At 35.6% G+C, this 19,235-nt stretch overlaps 1 protein-coding gene across 1 annotated transcript in view; it reads left to right on the top strand.

The window, feature by feature from the left end:
• Positions 1-3,118: 3,118 nt before the first annotated feature.
• Positions 3,119-19,235, top strand: part of Smp_128660 (hypothetical protein) — a gene marked incomplete at both ends in the record, with an annotated part of 40,207 nt that continues 24,090 nt past the window's right edge. The window contains 5 exons of the mRNA XM_018788874.1: positions 3,119-10,163; positions 11,752-11,985; positions 12,699-13,006; positions 13,965-14,426; positions 16,917-17,189. Coding sequence (XP_018654374.1) covers positions 3,119-10,163; positions 11,752-11,985; positions 12,699-13,006; positions 13,965-14,426; positions 16,917-17,189 — 8,322 coding nt within the window. The remainder of the gene's footprint in view (positions 10,164-11,751; positions 11,986-12,698; positions 13,007-13,964; positions 14,427-16,916; positions 17,190-19,235) is intronic.

Here is a 19,235-nt window from a genome sequence, read left to right on the forward strand (position 1 = left end):
TTTTTTCTAGTCTCAATCACTTTGCAGATAAGTACTAGTAGTAATGCTACTAATATCACTACGAAGCAGTTGAAGGATGAGGAAATATAAGTGAAAATGGAACTTTTCGAAAATCGACTTGTTTTTCCTAACATCACATTTTCCCATATGATCTGTTCCATCAAACCTTTCCATAGGATTTTTATTCGACCACTGAAACACCATCCTTTGTTGGGAAAAGCGTACAGGGCTGCATACGACCCTACACAAGTTTAATAATTGAAACAAGTAGGTGATACTTACCCAAAAACCCATACTTATGTGTGTATGAATGCACTGAAAGTTGTTTCCGTGTATCACTATTGTCGCTCCACTACTCGGATACGAAGTGACGACATCTTAAGATGCTTAGACATCTTAAGGCAAGTTTGTCCTATAATGATATCAACACTTGAAGTCATAGGATTTCTTTTGTATAACTACCGTATCCATAGGTACTGTGATATCGGTTAGCACCCTAACTGTTGCACGTCAATGCATCTCCTTAGCTGAATTCATCAGCCCAAAATCATTGTACGGCTGTAAATCCTAATCCTGATTCTTCACACTTATTTATAACCGGTTAAGTGGACAATATCAAGGTGAATGTAGCGTCACTCAAGGGTCGTCCATAAATTATAGTCTCACCAGATCATAATGCGATCATTGGATAACACAGGATCAGAGCAATTATCGTCACCAATGGGTAGACTGCGTGACATCGGTCAGAATAATTCACAATTTCGCACGTGTATTCAATCATTATCTCTGATCTGGTCAATTGCCTCCATAAAGATTCTTTATTTCTACGAACGCTCATTTACTTGAAGCATGTGTCTTACCCATCGCTTTTTCTATTGCTAATAATAGTTACTAACTATACTACTGTATCATCTTACTGTGTTGGTCTGATATGGCAACTAGAACTAACGCCCATATGTGCCAAGCTGTGCGTTACTGCTGACTGACTTACAGAGTCTTCATAGGTGTTATTTTAGGTGTCTATTGTTGACTAGTCTCACTATTCGGTTTTTTATTTTCTAGGTCATTAAAGGATCGCTTCACTGCATTTATAAACCGTCTACGATATATTCGCCGTCAATCCAAAAGGACATTTGGATCAATATATCTACCCAACAAAGTGTGAAATAAAAGATTTGTCTGCATCAATGTACTCATAACAATTATGTCGGGCTCAGAAGAGGACAGTAGCATTTTTGTTAAAAGACTGTATGCTCGCTATACCAAAGATGAGATTATAACTCCACAAGCTCTTGTCACTTGGTTTGTTGATTATTTAAATTATCCATTTATGTATGATGAAAAATGTAAGTCTAATTTTGGCTTCTTCAAAGATCCTAAAGATACAAAGAACCATCCATTTCAGATTGTTTCTTTTATTACTCGTGATGCCTTACAAAGCAACACGACTCTACGGTTTTCAGAAAAGACAGAGCTGTTTTGTTTATATAATTCTTACCGATTTACTTTTGTCATTGACTTTAGTTGGTCGACTTTGTGTTCAAGCGCAGATGGAACATGTTTTGTAAACAGTATTGTAAAAACAATCAACCAAATTTTTTACATCCTGTCTGAACCCAGTTCTTATAGCTTTCCTGGGACTGGTTACAAGTTGTCCAATTTTACAGTATTTTGTTCGGTGATCGTTGTTGTTCCTAACTCAAAGTGCTACACGTTATTGTCTGGTTGGGTTGTTAACACTAAAGAAATTCCCAATAAAATAGCATATATTTCTCGTTCACTTGTGAAACTTGAGCGTAAGTTTTTGGAAGACATTAAAAATAAGCGTGATGACTCTAAATGTACTGGCAGACGATACGTTTTCTTATCAGACCTACTTAGACATGGGGCTCTATCTGTGTCATTACTGACCCCTACCTCAGGACCTGCCACAATCTTGTTTTTTACACACGGCTGTTTTGCAACATCTGATTTTGGTGTTCCAGAATTAGTAATGTCTCATTTAAATGTAGAACATGTTCGATGTGTTTTCATTTTGATGACAGACAATATTACCCCTGATTTCCACAAACCATATACTCCCCATAACACGTCTAAACCATCTTCTTTCATGACCGCGGGTATTCAGCAAGTAGAGTTGTGTAGTGTCTTAGCCAATAACACCGATGGATTCGTCGTCAATATCCCGAATGAATCTCAACATTTAGCGGTTCAGATGAATTCATGGAATAATTTGGCCGAATCTTTGTTAGCCGTCCCCGTATTTCGTCGTAGCGAGTATACAGAATGTTATAGTGATTTTAACCGTGACTCCCGAGTCATCGTCAAAGCAGGTTCAAAAATTGTAGAATTGCCTCCACATATCTTGTTAACAACAAGATTAAAAAGTGGATTCCGACTTAAATCCATCTCAATAACTAGGAAATCGACTGTTCCAAAAAGCCATTTGATTACAGCAGAAGCTTCTGTTTACAATAAAAATGAAGAGATGGAAGCTTGTGTTCCACTTACTGAAAATGAAAAGATCTCTAGTAATTGTGTGGCCACCAAATTAAAGTTAGATCTTGTGATGGTATGGGGGGTAAATATAACATTCCACTGTTCTATACGTGGAGGTTGGACACGAATATTTCGTTCTCCTATTGTAACTGGCTCAACTGATTTTGCTACAAAGAACATGCATGAAGACGCTTTGTTATCTCCCTTTTCTGACGCATTTACTACTGAAAAGTCGTTGGTAGAATTGAAAGTTGAAGCAAATTATTCACTTTTACGACAGATTTTTAATAGACATTCTTTTCCTAACAGTAATCTGGAACTATCGTCAATGTTTTCTCGTCTTCCATTGCCTATTCAAATGATAACTTTGAATGATTTACTTTTAGTGCATGTTTATGAGTTCAGTAGGGATCCATTTGTTCGGAAGGTTCCTGACTCATTTTCTAATCGTTTGTACCCTGTGTTTGTTATGAAAAATAATCTCCAAGGTGATTTGGTTGCAACACCTATACTACAAGATCTACAACCGACTATTAATCCTGACTATTCATCCATTCTACGCTTTATCAATTACTGGAGACTTTTCATCGATATTGACCTAGTTCAGTGCTATCGTTAGATGGACTTGCATCACATCTTTTTACTCTTAGAATACGACTCACCTCTACCACCTAACATACATTTCCCTCCATCTGACAAGCGCGATACTTCTCCTCTTTCTTGCTGTCAAGCTCTTTTCCGTGTTCATACTCTTCTGTCACAATGGTCAAGTTTTGTTTTGCTCGAAAATAGTACTTATATAAAGTTGTTTCATATCGGTGACTTTGCTGTTGGACGACTTGCACATAAATCCAGTTCTTTATCTTCGATTTCTTCTGTTTCCGGGGCTACCCAGGAAACTATGGACGCGAAAAAGGTTAGTGAATGTAATGTTGGTTGCAATAAGAGATGTTCGGGGGTTTCCATATCATCTGTATCTCACTTCTGTTTGATTCGTCTTGAATTAAAAATTCCTGAAGTTAGATTTTGCATTGGCTTTGTTAATAATACTCCTGTTGATATTCAACACGAAATTATAGAGTATCTCAAAACACAATTAAAGTCTCTCCATTTTCCACCAAGAGGGCGCCAAGCTATTCCCAAATCTAGACACAAATCTGGCACTTTTCAACATGCGGCCGAGTGCAAACATGTTCCACCTCTTCAACGCTCCTGGGAAGATACACCATGTTGCACAATTTTCAATGCTAGACTTGATCGTCTTGTAATAGACTTCGGCACATTCTGTAACCCTGTAGTAAAAGCCTCAGACTGCATTTCCACCAATAAAAATAAAACTGTCAAGCTTGACCATACCCATGAATCTGAACGTGTGTCAAAATCATGCAAACAAAATCGGCTTTTGTTTTCACGAACCGTTCCAGCAAATGATGTGACTATCAATCCAGTATTGTTGGCTCAACATCTTCGTCATTCCGTTTGTGTATGGGCAGTTTTTTCATCAACTTGGAAGTCGTGTATGCAGTCAATATTCTCAAGTCTTGTGAATGTTCGGCTACAGGAAGGATTTCATCTAGCTCGAGTAGGTCCGCAATCCGGGTTCGTGTCTTTATTAACTGAACTGGAAATGCAATCACTTGAAATTAATAACACCGGGACTCCATGTTTGGTTCAGTATCAAGTCTATCCAATTGTTGACCCTAAAAATGTAGAATCTCACGGACATGATTTAGGACATTTGACTGTTATAAATAATTTTTTAAAGAGCCATATCGATGCTGCTGTGTTAGATATGTTAAATTCACCTGATTCCTCCGTGGTTCCCGACATAAAAACATCCTCGTTTTCTCCTATCATTATTGCCTCCGAAATATGGATCCAGCCTGTCGATGGTAGTATTAACCCAGTCCATTCAGAAGCACAAAACTGGTCAGGATCTACTTTTTCCGAATTACCCCGGATTATTTTTAATGATGACGAAGAGTGCATAGTTTCATACATAACATTGGACAACTTGTATAACTTTGTAACTAACAAATCCAAAGCCTGTATTAGTTCTCCCAAAAAGATAACTTTACTAGGTGATGATGATCCATATTTTCCACTAGAGTGTCCTACAGAAATCTGTCTAGTATATAGTAGCATATCTAGGCTGGTATCTCGGTGCCCAAACGTAATTGCTTTGTTCCCTTTATTGGGGAATGTTGTCAACAAGAAACCTTCATCTAATCTGTCAAATGATATTCATAACCAACGTATGTTAACAAGTTTGCAATCACGTCTCCTAAATTCTGGTTTATTGGTTGAGGTTCCAGTTTCTGTAGATGAATTGAAAACTGTTCTTACTAAATGGGGCCACAACATAAACTCTGAATGTCCAGAAAACACTGGTGTTGATCTTCCTAAATTACGTTGTTTTGTTGGTCGGGGATCACTGAAACAATCTGTTGTTGTTTCAGATGTTATTGATGAACCAAATCCTATGGTTACGATGATTCTTATACCAGCCACAATGGGTGATGTATTTCATCCTATTAAGTTCAGCATAGTTAAAAACCACCTAGGAACTTCTGATGTACCAAACCACCCTTCTCTTCCTGTATTTATCTATGCCTGTTCTCGTGTTTATATGTCGTATCTAATTGATGACAAATGGACATACAAGGCCCCAGATACTCACGTAATTGATATGCGCTCAAATGACCGACGTTTTCTCCAATCAGATAAACATGAATGTAATATTGTTGGTAAGGTATATTCTTTGCCAGGTGAAGTCCCAGACTGTTTTCTGAACGTGGGTTGTCAAAATGAAAGATTGACTCAAGAGTTGCACGCATTGTGGTCTGATTTGATGTTCTATACTGAAATTTTAGAGCACTCGTACAGTTATGCTTTCAGTGTTGTAATTTATCGGATTATTTTACATAACTCCATTCCTGACACTAAAGATGTCAATTATATACTTAGGCACTCAGAAGAGTGTTTTCCGATTCAGCCATTGTATGTAGATCTTACATCATTCTCATTACTTACCTGTTCTCATCTTTTTCCCTACGTTCATTTGCTACATAAAAGAAGTAATAGACATTTTGAAGGAAGTAATTGTTCCAAACCTCTACCTGTTCTGGGTTATGAAAAGCCAAAACAATCTTCACTTCCATTGTGCTTCTTGGATTCAGAGGACCTGTCAGTTGAATTTTATATGTCTTCCGCCAATAACTGCGACTGTTGTGAAATTCAGAGAAGTTGTCTTCTCAGTACATTTACTGAATATCTCAAACCTGTACCAAACTTGGATGGTGTTTATGTATTGTCGAAATCCAAGTTAACGTGTCGAGGAAATCTCACAATCCGTCGTTCTGTAAGTCAAAATATCTTAAAATCGTGGAGTAAAGCTATAAATATTTCTGGTTCTAGGGAAATCCTCAGTCAAACAGACACTTGCAATGCATACAGTAGTTCGGTGACTTGTAACTTGTCGGAAGCCAGCGGAGAGAGCGAGGCTTTGTGGGATTCACGCACTCTAAAATCGAATAAAGAGGTTTCTCATCGTAATCATTCTATTTCTCATTGTTCAGATTCACTACTACGAAAATTGGTGGAATGGTTTCATTTAGTTACGAAAAGTTCCCCCGATGTTTGTCTCCTATTCTTACGCATTCGTGGGATCTTGGAGTATAAAGGAACATCTATCAATGTGCCTTTATTTAAAGGGATACCTACTTTCTGTGCTTCTTATTTTCACGGGCTTTTATCAGAACTAATCTTGAAAAAGGCCTCTCAACACAGCTCATCATTCAACCATAAAGTATCACATATGAGTAGCAGCTCTGCACTAAAAGTCGATCTAAGGGAATTATATTTTTATGTCGAGATTCTACCTATCGTTAGACCACATTCTGATTTCTTTCCTTCTCACAAATTTAACGACAATATTTTTAAGAGGCCGCGTCATAAAAATAAAACAGAAATTAACTCAGGCCGTGTACGAAATCAACATATAGAATCTTCAGATATCTCTCACTGCGCTTTTATGTCCAGTAGTTATTCTATTAATTTGGCTTACTCGACAATGGAGGAAGAATGCATTGTTATGGATGGCTGGTTAAACCAAAACTATGTTTCTGAAATTCCGTCAATACAACAATGTTTTCTTCGTCTCTTCATTTTTCAAATGCTGTGGCATATACATGACAAGTCTGTAAATTGCCTGCGTTCCGTCACTCCAGTGACAGAAAAATCCCTTGAAACTGTTCTTCAGCACATTGAAGATACTTGTAAAGCAATACATACTCCACTCTTCAATCCTTGTAGCATTTTAGTCAACTACTCGTATATATCTAGTGAAGACGAACTCTCAAAATCAAATGTCGATTTCGAAAAGTCATCAACTGTGGTAGAAAAACTATGTACCGTAGCACCGAACTTTCACAGTCTTAGAAAGCAGGTTCGTATGCAACGAATACAATTGGACTTTGTTTCTCATGACACTGATGTGGTTGATCAGTTTACGAAGTATTTTGAGAGTATGCTTGTTTCCCATTCATATGGGTCCCTTCAATATAATAATGGGTACTACTACCTATCAAACTTTGAAGAAACTTCTGAAAGCGTTTTAGAGAAACGACATACAAAGAGTAGTTTTTGGGACGGCGACAGAACTAACTATTTTCCTGGTGTTGAAAATTTCAGCTCTGGTTTGCAAGACCCAAGTGTTACCATGGATAAGGTTTCTTCACATCAGTCATCTTTTCCAGATAGTATGGCTATTGCTCATACTTCAAAAAAGGGGACACTTGCTAGGTCTCTAAAATATCAAACCCATAAGTATATGAATGTTTCATGTGTTGGTAATGGGTGGTGTAGAAATAAAGGATCATACTTATCTAAGCAAAATCCTTGTCGAACCCGTAGATCATACTCGCTTTCTAGTTTTGACTCTCATTATTCCAAAAATGACAATAAAGCTGTCTTTAAAAACAAGCTTGTTAGAAGCAGTATAAACCTATCCGAAAGTAATTCAAGAAAAAGCATACGTCCACTTGCCTTAGATGAATATGCACAATCATCAAAAAAATCTATGCCATTTTGGTTTATATTCCGTATTTGTTCCAATTCAGTTAGCGTTTTTTTTCATCATACAGATTTACACATCAAGAGCATTCACAGTCAAAAGCAGTGCCGATATTTATCACTGTCTAGATTTCCACTCCCTAAAAATTCATCATATCAAATTTATGAAGATATATTGTCACTTGAATGTCCGTACTGCACTATTTATCAGAATGTAGTGAGTTCCATTTATTCTGTGATTCGAATGCTCAATCAGAAGCTGTTGTTAAATAAACTTTATGATGAACGTTTTTGTGATCAGCTTTTGTTGCCTTCCGATGAAGTGGATATGGTTACAAAACGCGAAGTAGTTAGTTCATCTGAATTTGATGAAAGCAACACCCGAAATGGATCTTTTACTAAGAGTAATTTCCGCGGATGGAAAGTCCGAAATAAACGTCATTTCCGTTCATTCATTCATCATATACCTCCAAATGATAAAGAAAAAGCAGATTTCAGTTGTCACAAATTGAAGACACATTCAAATACTCCTAATCATATCGAAAGAACTAGCCGCATAAAATCTTCCAGCATACTCAATACCACACAGCATTCCGTGAATATCGGTGATAATCAAAAGAAACTCCCACTGCAGCACAAACTCTGGCCACCTGGTGTATTTGCTTGTCCGGTACAGATGACTAGCTATATTTATTTACATCCTCGAGTCTTTCTTAACTGTCAAATATATTCTGTTGAAAAAGGCAGACGCGTCATTCCTGCCCTTCGTCGGCTTCTGGAAAATTTAGCCATAACAAATCGATCTAATATGTTCTTCCTCATTGACCACCCTTCCAAAACAGATTCAATTTCTGCTTCTGCTAGGCAAAAAAGACAGGCTTATTGTGACTCGGAAGTGCAGTCAATACACTCATTGTCAGAATCTTCACAAGACCCTGTGTTTTATATGTTATTGAAAGAAATTACTACTGCAACATTTTCATCCGATCAGCAATCAGGCCTATTAGATAAACGGACAAGTCAAACAGAACCAAAATATTTATTGGAATCAAAGTTAAGTACCAAGATAAATAAAGTCAAGCATATTTCCTCAGATGTCCCCACTTCAACCTACTTTGGCAGTTCAGAAGAGACCGCAAAAAATATTCGCAAAGGCATCCGATTTGCAGGCAATTTACATAAAACTTACAAGCACAACGACCGTATTGGAGAAAATGTTTTGCAAATAACTCTTCATGGCATAAGTCAACCTAGCAGGCGACTTTGTTCTTCTGTTCACCATATGCTACAAACTCGTTTAGATGGACTCGTTCTTCAGCATATATCAGATAGTCTTTCTCGAAACGCCATTAATCGTCTTACGTTGGAAGACTTTACGTTTTTACTCAATAGGCGAATTGAACATCCCCTTATTCACTTTTATATCGCACTTCCTGATTTCCTAACGGGTAATGATAGTAGTTTGTTTGTTAGTCAAGCAGTTCTCTCCTTTTGCCACTACTTTCGACAAAATCTTCTTTTATTCTTAACTCCAGTTAAAATTGATGATGATACTAAAAAGCGTCTGAAGGAACTAGGCAAGGCTGAGTTATATCTTTTCAATCGTCCAAGCGCTCAGGGTTTCTCCAAACATGGTGTTGCAACTATCTTGATTCAGCTTATGATAACTTCTGGCGATAAAACACCTCAAACAAATTATGGCTTCACTAGGCCTTACATTATTACGGAATCCACATCATCTGATGAACCTGCTTGTCCTGGAATATCTTGCAACCTGTGTTTTCAAGACATGTCTAAAGCAATTAGGAATTTCTCTGAAGTTAGTAAGTCTGATTTACAGAAGCATTCAGTACCAAGACTTGTCTTATCAGTTCGCATGTGGGAGCGTGGACATTCTGATCTGAGCAACTTAAAGTTGCGTCTGATGACTTCTGTTCATCACGCTCTTTACGATTTAATAACAGAACATCTTGTTTTGACTTCGCCAGTATTTTCGGATGTAGAATGCAGCAATGATACCTTACATAAAGAGTCTTCCCAAAACTCAAACAGTATTGACTTGACGACTTCAGATTCAAAAGATACATTTTTAAGTGCCAAGAATATGCCTCTGAGCTCACTTGTTTTTCAATGGATGAAAGAAGGAAAAAATATTGAATCACCGCTTGTAACAGATGTCTCTATTAACCTTTCGTCTTGTTTATTTGTTGAACAACTGATTTCGGATCTTCTAAAGCCATTTATTTCTCATGATGATAATTCAGTTCTTGATAGTTCTCCAAATACCATTTCCCGTAAACAGGATTCCACACCAGACTTCTCTTGTGTATCTATTAACCCTGGTGGGACATTTAGTCCCTCTGAATCAGCAGCGAGTTCAAATAATAAAAGTGAAACAAAGTGTGAAGAGAATGTAGAGATGTTTAAGCCAGGTTTCATCAATAAATATATTATAGTCGGTCGCAATTGGAACGCCTGGAAAAGAGCTCTCAATGTAACTCAGACGGGACAACAACCCAAATCTATCGCCGTTCCAAAATCGTTAGATAAAACATCACATATCTGGCTCATCGAATTTACTTCCGATTCTGGTAAGTTTCCTTTATACTTAACTGTTTTGATGACTTTTTATAAGTTTAAACGCTATAAGTACCTGCTACTAGGTATTTTTAATTTCTCGCTTCATGTAGAAATAATACATTTTAACGTCCTAACATCTCATGACTCATTGGACCTGCTGTCTGGAGGTGAACCGGGAAAAACTGTCCTGTAGAAGTTCTGCTGATTAACATTGAGCCCAATATCTGTTATTGAATTACTGACAAAAGTGGAAATGAGTTTGCAGATCTTTGTTTAAAGTACCAGTATTTATTCCTATACCCTTGCAATAGTATGACTCATTCAGCAGCATTTCAAACACGTTGATGTTAAAGTGTATTAATTGCAGTAATCTACAAAATTGTATATATTTTACTTTGACCGTCAAAATATTATTAATAGGAGATCAGGATTAATCACTGTATTGGTATGTACGTGTTTTTTTAGTATTTCCTGTTTGTGGATTGTCTTGAATTATCTGAAGCGGAATATTGACTATTATCAACTGTCCAGTGGTTATGTTTGGGAACAATCATATATATTCTTTTTAAAGTTGGTTTTTAGACAGCTGTATCAGCTTCTGGAAAAACCTCACCCGGATAATTGGGAGACGTAAGACATGCCAAAATATAATTTCTGAGTCAGTATTTCTTAAATCCTCAAAGGAATTGAAGGAATGCATTGTTAGGAATTCCAGTAACCACCTAAAGTTAATTGTATTTGATTGTTGTTTTCCCAGGATTATCTCTGTTTTTGCAGTAGTGATATCACTCGAAGTTTGATGAAGTGTAGAGGTCTTCAGTGAATAGTAGAGGTATTTTCGAAGGACTCTAATATTTTAGATACAATTTACATGCGTCCCTAAGCATTAATTTCTGACGCAAAGCTCGACTATCAATTCTTTCTATATAGCGATTAAGAAATAAATGTTTTTGCTGGATTAGCACCTATCGATATATTTCACTCCTTTGATTTACTGTAAATATGTAGAAAGTTTTGTCTCGAAAGAAAAATCACTGAAAGTTCTACCATAATCTCCTTTTACTTTCCCCTAAAACTAACAGAGCATATTCACAAACAGTAATGAGTGTTTCGTTTGATGTTCTTCTTGGTCAGTTGTTTATCAATAGTACTTGCTATTTACTCAAATTTCCCTTTTATTCTTCAAAATACCACTTTAATTTATACGGTGCTTATCTTGGTATCAGTTTTGTTACTGATTTTTTTGTTCTGACTGTGAAGAATTATTTTAAATCACGATGACCAATTAGTGTAAGTTATAACGTTGTTTTGTCTTGTAGACTTGGTTCATTTCCTTGCAAAGTCGAAGTCAGACGAATAAAATTATTTATTTGTTAAGTGAAACAATTCACAGAAAGGATTATATAGACATGAAATAAGGTTTCACTGGTTTTTAGATTATATAGGCTTCATATTTCGAATTTTTTTACGTTTCATTAAGTAGTTCACGTTTCATTTTGAACTAACACGGCTTAAACAGTAAAAGTATACTATTAGATTTGCTCAGTAAAATATCAGGCCTTTAAACACATAAGTTACTATTTTTTTTCTACTGGATAGGTATTTATTATGATGCATCTTCACGAATGCAACCACTGAAAGTTAATATTCCACCAAATATTTGCTCAATAAACATTGAATCTAATCCACCCATCAAAAGACTTTATCGTAATGATGAAGCATATGCTTGTGAAGCACGCTTTTTATCTAACAATGATGCTAAGCGACGTGTAACTCAGTCATCTGATTTTCATTGGTGTCTTACCGATAGTTGTTGCAATTCCGCTCTACTTGGTAAGTTCAGTATTCGCTTATTTAATCTTATTCTACGGTTAAGTCTCAGAAATTCAAGTCCCGAACATTCTAGTTTTTAAGGTTGTGATGTTTTTGTTTGATTCCCGGTAAAGGTTTAGGATATGTAATAGCATTCATTCGTTTTATAAAAATTCTGTTGGGTAATGTGTAAGATACACCAGACAGTCATTTGTCTCCTATAAGCCCGCTGATAATTAGGACAGCCATATTCCAGCCATTAACCCAGTAAGAAATCTCGTCTTTCAATTTTTCGTTTTTGTGAAGAAATTTTGAGGTTAATTTTATAATATTTCGTTTCAGTCTAAACTGTCTGTAGTTTGATCTGGTTTTAGACTACGGAAGATAAATTACCAGAAATTTATTAATTATCTCTAGTATAATTTGTCCGATAAAACATCGAACAAATGGTTTCCAACTATTTCTTGTAAAAATCTGTTCAATTCCTTTTACTTCTGTCATTGTATGGATAAATTATTTGTAAATCGTTTACAGAGGGCATAGTTCGTGCCAAGATTTTTCACAGAATAATAATTCTCTTTGTCTTCCAACTTTTGCATTAAGTAGGTGGAGCGGGATTCCGACCTGTGACCTCCACTAAGCTACCGCTCCTTTGCTAAGTACCGTTCATCATTAAGATTTTCTACTTTGAAATGAATTTACGTTTAAGTTATCTTCAGTATTCTCCTTTTCAGTATCGAAGTTCCCAGAGTTTTGTCCTGTAAAAATTGGGATGCTTCAACATGCATCAGCTGATACAGATGATAGTGTTCATTTGAACCAAGCTGATCGTTCAGATTCAAATGAATTCTTATTTCAAAATTACCCTATGATACAAGAAAAATATGGGATAAATATACATATTCCTAGACAGAGCTTCTGTCTTATTTATGTAAATGGGCGTCATATTCAAATGTTCACTTATAATTGGACAAAAGAAGAAGCTGAACGTATGTCAAACCGCTTACTATTGTCTGTTGAATGGTATAATCAACGTTACCAGGTAATTTTCTCCCCTTTCATTTTATTCACTTAAGCCATTCGTTTTCCATAGGATTCAACAAGTTATTGTTGTTCCTGATTAGAAGTTAGCATCAACAAAATATCTGTTTAGAACTTCATGTTTTTCCTTACTTCTTTATTAATTTATGAGAATTTACTTATCACTGTAATTTATATTCCTTATTAATTTGGTTCAAATGCGAAGTGATGGTAATGACTTCAGAATAATCAGCTACTGATTTTTTAACAGCACCGTCCACCATAGTACTTCGCTGATCATTTATATTCAGTGATCTCCAGATATTGAGAATCATCGCCTCCTATTCTCATTATATAAAGATACCTATTCGAACCACCTATCACTGTAATTCATCTGAAAATCTCAGATTGACACACACAAATACTGTGATTATGATGGAGCCAAGTTAATGGTACCCTGATCGTCACTAAAGAGGAAATTTCGTAGGGTATCTTTAACACAGCACACAATTGTGATAGACAGAGAGTTGAAATTCCATCGGTGATTACGAATATTTTTCTAAGTAATCAACTATCCTTTGTCGTAAATACGATTAGAATCCTTATAAATGACTCTGTTCTATATCTGCTAAGTTTAAGTCTTGAAATTTGAGGATATTAAGCGAATAACAATCCGAATGAACTATGTTATTATTTAAATCGATAAGTAAATGTCAGTCTTTGTATACCACATTTTACTGTAAAAGCATCAGGTTGTTTTACTCACTTATTTTAGTATAAATAAAAGTTTATTCAGGATAGTTTGTTGTAGTTGAAATAAAGTGTCAACTTCATCAGTTGATATCCTTGGGATTTTTCTAGCGTTACGGTACAAATGAATTTACTTAAGTTAAATAGACTTTATTTAGATCCCCGTTTTTATTGGCTTACTGTTTCGTTACTGAGTTTATCTCTCTACTTCATTCAATCTATTCACCTAGCTTTTATGTTCACTATCATTTCAAAAATTGGGCTTGTTTCATGCAATCAATAATTCAGCTTTTCGAGGTTGTGCTGTTCGTGCTATGGATTTGATACGAAATACATGCCCTCCTGAGTTAAACATTGGTACGGATTCTCCGTGTACAGCAGTTAGTCAGACCTCAAGTAACTTATATAATACTTCGCCTTTATCGTCAGTTTCATCTACACCCAATGCTCAAATTTCTGTATCAAGTGTTTCTATGAATATTCTATCAGCTGTTACTTCCGTTGCTCGCAGGCGACATGTCACACCATCCACAGTTGATACGAATACTAACTGTATTAACAGTAGTAATAGTTTTCACACTCCTTCCTCACCTGCCTTTCAAACTCATTCGTTATCTCTTCATGGAACAAACAATTCACGGATGGAATTTAAGGAACATAAAAGTATCAACAACTTCTTACGACTGTTTCAAGTAAGTTTATCCCCTTTTTACTCGTTCATAATACATTCCGGATCGTCGGCGTGAATGCATTTTATTTTGTCTTCGAATGATTAAATAATTAGTAGGAGCCTTTAGTCCTCTAAGTCACTATAAAACACTAGTCATTGGTGTACTACTAATTACTCTCAAATATCGTAAAACTCCACATAACTTTGCTGTGGCTGTTCTGTTGTCTGATCTATGCAATATATTCAGCTTTGAGAAATAAAGCACGATTTCGATTAACATCTAGGTTAACTGTGTTTCTATAATAAGAATACGAATAGCATTTCACTGATATTCTCCATAATTTCTCGTTTGGGCGCGTATGTCGGAGAAGTTAATCACTCTATGTAATGTTTATCAGGATTTGATGCTTGAGCAATACTATGTTTCCTCATCAAAACCTAACGATCACAATCGAAAGTAATACTTTTGCAGAAAAATTATTTTTGATGTTTATTTTCTTTCTAATGTAGTGAAAATTCCCATTTTGACATATGGTAAATAAAGAAGGAAAAAGTGTAGAGCCTTGGTGGAAAACTAATTGAAAAGAAACTTCTTTACTCAATTCGTTCCTTCCTTATTTTCTTTCTGTTTAACGTTTTCTTGTGACTTGGAATATAGCTGGGTGCAGATACATCAGGAACGTTTTCAGATGTGTGCTAATCTCGAAATATCCTCAAATTCTGAAATATATACCATTGCTAACATAGGTATGTGTCTAAATCCAACTTTATCATGAGTCTATCGGAATATCAGTTAACGCTTGATTGAGAGAGCTGGTAATATTAAAGTAACATCTGAAGTAAATAACTCATAAAGTGTCTGAATTTACGGTAAGGATGAATTAAAAGCAGTCAGCTGTCAGTGAGATTTTCATCAGAACACGAATTGTTAATTCTCTTTTGCAGTCAATCTATATTGTCACAGGGGAGTTTGTACCTCATCTACCCTAACCATTCACATTAGAAGAAATTGGCATTCATATGGAATAGTTTCTTATATGTCTTGTCTCAACTATATGTTTTGCCAGTCATCATCAAAAGACCGATCTATCCTTTACAAACAGATAATAATGAAAGCGGTCTCGAAATCAATAATGTTACTTAAAATAACTAGTTGACAATAAATAGAATGATTCTAACAACTATCATTTATTATAGCAATGTCATCAGTTCCCGATATATAATACAAGTGAGAGCTCAGTGCGGTACAATTTCCAGTATTTAGAATCGATTTTCAGTCTTCGGGATTTTGTAACTTACCTTGACTTTCAGATCTGTCATATACTAGAATATTCATGCAATTGCTCAGTCTTTTTCACTGAGTTTTCCGTTTAAAGCATTTGCTATGAGTTTGATAGAAGCGTAGTTTTTGCTAAAACCATCTTCCAGACTTCAATCAACCTCGAATTCTTGTTGATTCTATTAATTATACTATTAAAAGCGATTATTAATTATCGGTTATCACAGCAATCTTAATCATCACAAAATTTATTCTGACTGTTATGTCCCGGTAGGGATAATGAATGGTAACTTTGGGATCTATTTATGAATCAATACTGTGCATATATTTTTTATCGTATAATTGCTAAATAACTAAATTTTTCTTATCATGTTCCCCTTATCATGAGCCTTATTTTGAATTATAACCTATTATTATACGACTTACAATTCATGAATTAAACCCAGTCTACTAATTACTGTTCCCCCTATTCACAGCCACATTGGCTAAATCTTGTACAAATGTTATTTCTTATTTTATGATGCGATGTGGTCAGTTTGATAGGTATATAAACCCAGTATGTTTGAGAATAATGATTAATATTGCAGAGACTGTTACTGGTGTTCTAGACTTAACTAGCTGGGCTAGGCAGAAAGCAGGACTGATAAGTACTCAAAACTGCTCATACGGCTTTTGTTTGTCATTGCTCTGATCGATAATTCACTTCTCTCTAATTGGCGGGGATCATCATGTCATACATTAAACAGGGCATTCAAGCAATCGATTAAACAGACTGTGATTCTCTAAAACATTCCGTTATTTACGTTCTAAATTTTTTGACATATACTACCGCTTGTTTTCGTGAATATGGCAATCTTCGTTTTATTTTATGCTTTATTAGGTGTATACCTGTTCTGTTCAGTTTTCTGATATTCTAGCTAATAATTTTAATTAATAAATCTACGTGTTTGGGACCAAGATCATTCTGCATATATGTCACATTTTTTCGTTTGCCTAGTTTGCACGTCCCAATTCATGAATTCGTTATCGTAGAGACACTGGCAATTCTGTATTCCTCTACTATTTCAAGTAACTATCATCTACTGCCTAACCTAAAAGGCACAAAATGTTTTCTAAACCTGTTTTAGCTATATGACTTGTTTCCATGGCAATATTTGCTGTATACAGGATGGTTATCATCCTCATCATTCTTACATCCCTTCTGAAGTCACTATTTTATTAAAAAAATTTCAGGACTGTGGTTATATACCTCCTTTGGTACCACCTAGTAATCCAAACTTACCATACATTGATATGTTACAACGGTACAGTGAACAAGCCTTAACGCTAATGCATGCTGATATTCGGCGATCTCAGTATATCGAATTGTTCGGTGAATATTTTAGAAATTGGCAAGAAGGTGGTAAAAACAATACAGCAAATAAAGAGTCAAATCCAGTAAAATCTTTACCACTGAACAAGGATACTGGACAGAAGTTTTCTCATTCTAAGTCTGCAGTGGAGTCTGTGAGTGTGATAAAAATTTTTCATAATAGCATACTTATATTTCAAACTGTTATTACTACTATTAATACCAGTAATTGGCTCATTTTCAATACATAAACAATGTTTAACAATTATTTGAACTAATCGTAATGAGTATCATGTATTCATACTTCATACACCACAAAATATCAGGAAGAGTTTTCAGTACCTTGAAAATTTACTGTCTTTGTACTCTGATGTTGCTAATTTTTTGCATCGAACGAATTGGAGAAAAATGAAAATTCCAATTTTGTTGTATATGATCTCACACGCTTAACCCGTACACTCAGCGTCACAACAAGTGACTGATGTCTGAACTATTTGATGTTTAAATTATTTTCCGGTCATATATCTACATGATACTCCCTAGATTTCTATACATTTTGATCATTTTACTAAGAAAAGTGTTGACTTTATGGTGAAAGCGCTTCACTCTCAACCACTAGGTTGGAGGTTCAAACCCAGATCCACTTCCTTCGATTTGGCCAAACCAGTGTGTATTTGGCTCATAGCCAATTACACAATACTGTTCATGGTAGGTGTGTTGGAATAATCATTTCAACTAAATGAGTGTGCATGTGAATATTTCAAACAGTATGCACCTAATTTGTGTGATGAACATCATTAAAAAAAAATTTTCATCGTCTTCGGTTTACTGTGTTTACCCTCATATTTGTTAATATTTACGGATTAAACATACTATAATTTAGATGTTTACAAAGCCATTAAAATATTTTGACAAGAGTTTACACGGGACCATAATTCATTGAGAGAGGGTTATATTATTTTGTTTTTTTCTACTTGAACGATAGGTTTGTGATAATTTAACCTTTTTTGTCGTAGCGCTGCTGACATTTAGTGATCTGATGCAGTTACCGAAGTGCTGTATGGTGGGATATCTAAAATTTTGATGCAATTTTTGTCTTGTGTGGACGACTATGCAATGCAAATTATGTAGAGACATAAAATTGACAACAACATTTTCTAAATGGTTATTCGTTTTAGGATTTACTTGTGTATCATATATGCTCCTAGTTAATAACTATACAACTTCTAACAATTTCAGTTCGAAATGTCATCCCACTCAATCCTCTCTTTATATGAAATGCAGCCGTTAGATTTTGGCGGAGTAGACATTTTGACTAGGTAGTTGTTTTCGTTGGTACTGAGTTCTCTGAATTATATGTAACAATTGCTGTCCATTCATTGTCGTTCTGGAAAGTTATTATATTATTATTAGCTTTATTCAATACTATATTTTTGGTACAATACAGAATTCTCAGCACAAAGTACTTCAACAAGTTTCCGTTTCTTACTTCTTGATCAATCCTGACGATAAGTATTAGGTGGTCGCCAGTTAGAAGTTAGCAGTCCAGGAATCGACATCTGAATAATGTACATTCTTTTCACTGAATATTACCAGCAAACACGATGTCTCTGATTGGGCTTGTTTGTGACTTGTGCAGTGAAAGATTGTAAACTTTTCATAAACGCACCTGAATAGGTTGTGCGATTAGTAAACATAATGATGTGTTAAAACAAGCAAAAACAGATAACTTGTTGAAATATTTACAGAGCAAAAACAGGCAGCGCAGATGTTCAAGCAGACTGCCTACTTCTTGTAGGCGCTTACAAACAGTAAAGTCCAATTTTTATTGCGCAAATCATGTACAAGGGGGAACGTTAGTCGGTAATTACGATTCTGCTAAGCACAAATTGCTCGTCATAGTAACTGAGTTATCCTAATTTTTCAGAACTGTTCCTTTTAGGCAGCAAGTTAATAATAAAATTTCATATGGTCCATTGTGATCTATGTTCATCACCTTCCTTCTCTTAACTGTGTTGAGCGATGGTACAGTGGTTAAAACGTCCTACTTTCAGCCACTACGTCGCGGGTTCGAACCCCCTTCTACCTTCGGTTCTGGAAACCGGCTAGTGTCGATAGACTTCGCACTTAAAGTGTGGCTTGAAAAGTCAGGTGCATAAATCTGTAACAGGTAAGTTAATAAAAAGTTCTTTTAAGGTTAC

This window comes from Schistosoma mansoni, chromosome W (assembly GCF_000237925.1).
Source record: "Schistosoma mansoni strain Puerto Rico chromosome W, complete genome".
Classification (NCBI taxonomy): domain Eukaryota; kingdom Metazoa; phylum Platyhelminthes; class Trematoda; order Strigeidida; family Schistosomatidae; genus Schistosoma; species Schistosoma mansoni.